The sequence below is a fragment of the Elephantulus edwardii genome, unplaced genomic scaffold (assembly GCF_000299155.1).
Source record: "Elephantulus edwardii isolate Elephantulus edwardi_28Jun2011 unplaced genomic scaffold, EleEdw1.0 scaffold00171, whole genome shotgun sequence".
NCBI lineage: Eukaryota > Metazoa > Chordata > Mammalia > Macroscelidea > Macroscelididae > Elephantulus > Elephantulus edwardii.
This window is the reverse complement of record NW_006399921.1, coordinates 255,064-257,243: the sequence shown is the minus strand read 5'-3', so window position 1 is coordinate 257,243 and position 2,180 is coordinate 255,064. Positions and strand designations below refer to the sequence as shown.

Here is a 2,180-nt window from a genome sequence, read left to right as displayed (position 1 = left end):
TTTGCTCTAAGTCAGAGTTGACTTAACAGCAACTAAAAATCACCTTTTTAATCACATTGGTTGCATTTCTTAGACTAGTCTAGTTAATGTACAAAATAAGAAATAGTACAAAGTTGGGGTAGAGAGAAGTTTTACTCAACAAAATAAGCTCCCACCTTTCATAAAAAAAGAAGAAACTGTGTCTGAATCTTTGGTCCATTTCCCATTGAGCTTGTTTGTTATTTTTTTAAAAAAATATATTGATAGTCTTACAAAGTACGTATACATTGTTTCTCATGCTATTCTTCATTCACATTATATTTCATACAATCATTCCCATTCATCAGGTTATAAAATTAGTCTCCATTGAACCATGCCCATAATTACCCTGTCTTTTTAGGTTCCTGCTGAATCCTTCTCATTTCCTTCACCCCCTACTTCTACCCACCAAATTTGCAACCCTTTGGTTTTGCCCCAACCCATCCTCATGCCTCTGCTCCCACTCCTTCCACTCCTTTGGGTCTCCATACATGTTTTATTAGTTATCGTTCTATTTTTACAATAATGGCCTTATGCAGTATTTGTTCTTCTGAGACCAAATTAGTTCACTCAACACAATGCTTCCCAATCTCTCCCAAGTCACGTAGTATTTTTTAAAATAGTTGTTCCTGAGTGCTGCATAGTATTCCATCGTGTGAATATACCACAATTTCCCATTTTATCCATTTGTGATTGGACATTTGGGCTGCTTATATATTCTTGAGATGGTGAATAATGCTGCTGTGACTACAACATTTTACCTCTAACACACCATCAACCTTACTGAAATGTACCTTCTCACATCTATTAGATTTTTGCCTTCCTCCACAAAGTATTGAAGTCAAAGTATTTAAAAGAATCCTTCTGAGCCAACTTCATTCAAATTTCAAGTTCTCTTGTGGAACAAGAACCCAAATCTATTGATTGCTTCTCTCAAAGCTTCCTTTACCTTTTCATTCCTCAAACTATAAATAAAAGGATTCAGCAGAGGTGTAACCATTGTGACGAGAACGGCAGTAACTTTGTCAAAATCCAGCGAATGGCTCTGGCTGGGCCTCACATACATGAAGATATTACTCCCATAAGCAATGGAGAGGATGGTGATGTGAGAAGCACAGGTGGAAAAGGCCTTCTGACGTCCTTGGGCTGAGGGGATGCGTAAGATGGTGGTGATGATGTAGGTGTAAGACACAGTGGTGAGCATTAGCGAGGTCAGGATGATGAGGGAAGATAAGAGGAAGTTTATCTTCTCAATGAAATGAGTATCAATACAGGCCACCTGTAACAGAGGGGCAATGTCACAGAAGAAATGTCTAATTTCTTTATAACAGAAAGGTAACCTGGACACCACGATAGTGGGACACAGCACTGACAGGAAGGCTCCCACCCAGCAGCTTAGAACCATCAGAAGGCAGACTCTACTGTTCATGATGATGGCGTATCGCAGGGGGTTACAGATGGCCACATAGCAGTCAAAGGACATAACAACCAAAAGGATGAACTCTACTGTCCCCAGGAAGAAGTAGAAATATGTTTGAGTGATGCACCCAGCAAAGGATATAGTCTTCTTTTCTTCTATGAGACAGGATAACAGCTTTGGAGTAATTGAAGTAGTATATAGAATATCCAAAACTGACAAATTGCTGAGAAAGAAGTACATTGGGGTTTGGAAGCGAGTATCAATCCATATTAGAGAAATGATGACAATATTTCCTGTCAGAGTAAGCATGTAAATAAACAAGAGAACCACAAAGAGGGAAATCTGAAGCTTCTGGAGAGCAGGGAAAGCAGTCAGTATAAATTCAGTTACTGTGGTCTGATTTTGCATATCCATTGCAGGCAATAGAGGGTAGCAGGTTTCTGAAGAAAAAAAAAGTTATAAAGAGCTGAAAATCAAGCTTAATACATTTTTAGCTACCAATACTCAATGAAAGAGTAAAGTAGAAAAAACTTTGCATAGTAGTCAAGAATGATAGTTCAGTCCCTAATAATAATTTCAGATAAATTACTTCTAATTGCAGTATACTCATATTTAAATTTTTCATCCACTGAAATGATCTTAGTAGTCCCCATAATTTTTTATAATTTTGTTCTTTTTTATACAATGCTCTAATGTTCCCCAGATAAATTTTGTGATTAAGAAGAGAAATATTGCTACTGAA

General features: G+C 37.4%; 1 protein-coding gene across 1 annotated transcript; it reads right to left on the bottom strand.

Annotated features, from left to right (window-relative positions):
* Window positions 1-904: 904 nt before the first annotated feature.
* LOC102869242 (olfactory receptor 6M1-like) lies at window positions 905-1,846 on the bottom strand. The gene has a single exon (XM_006895627.1). The coding sequence runs from the start codon at window positions 1,844-1,846 to the stop codon at window positions 905-907; it is 942 nt and encodes a 313-aa protein (XP_006895689.1).
* Between the last annotated feature and the right edge of the window lie 334 nt (window positions 1,847-2,180).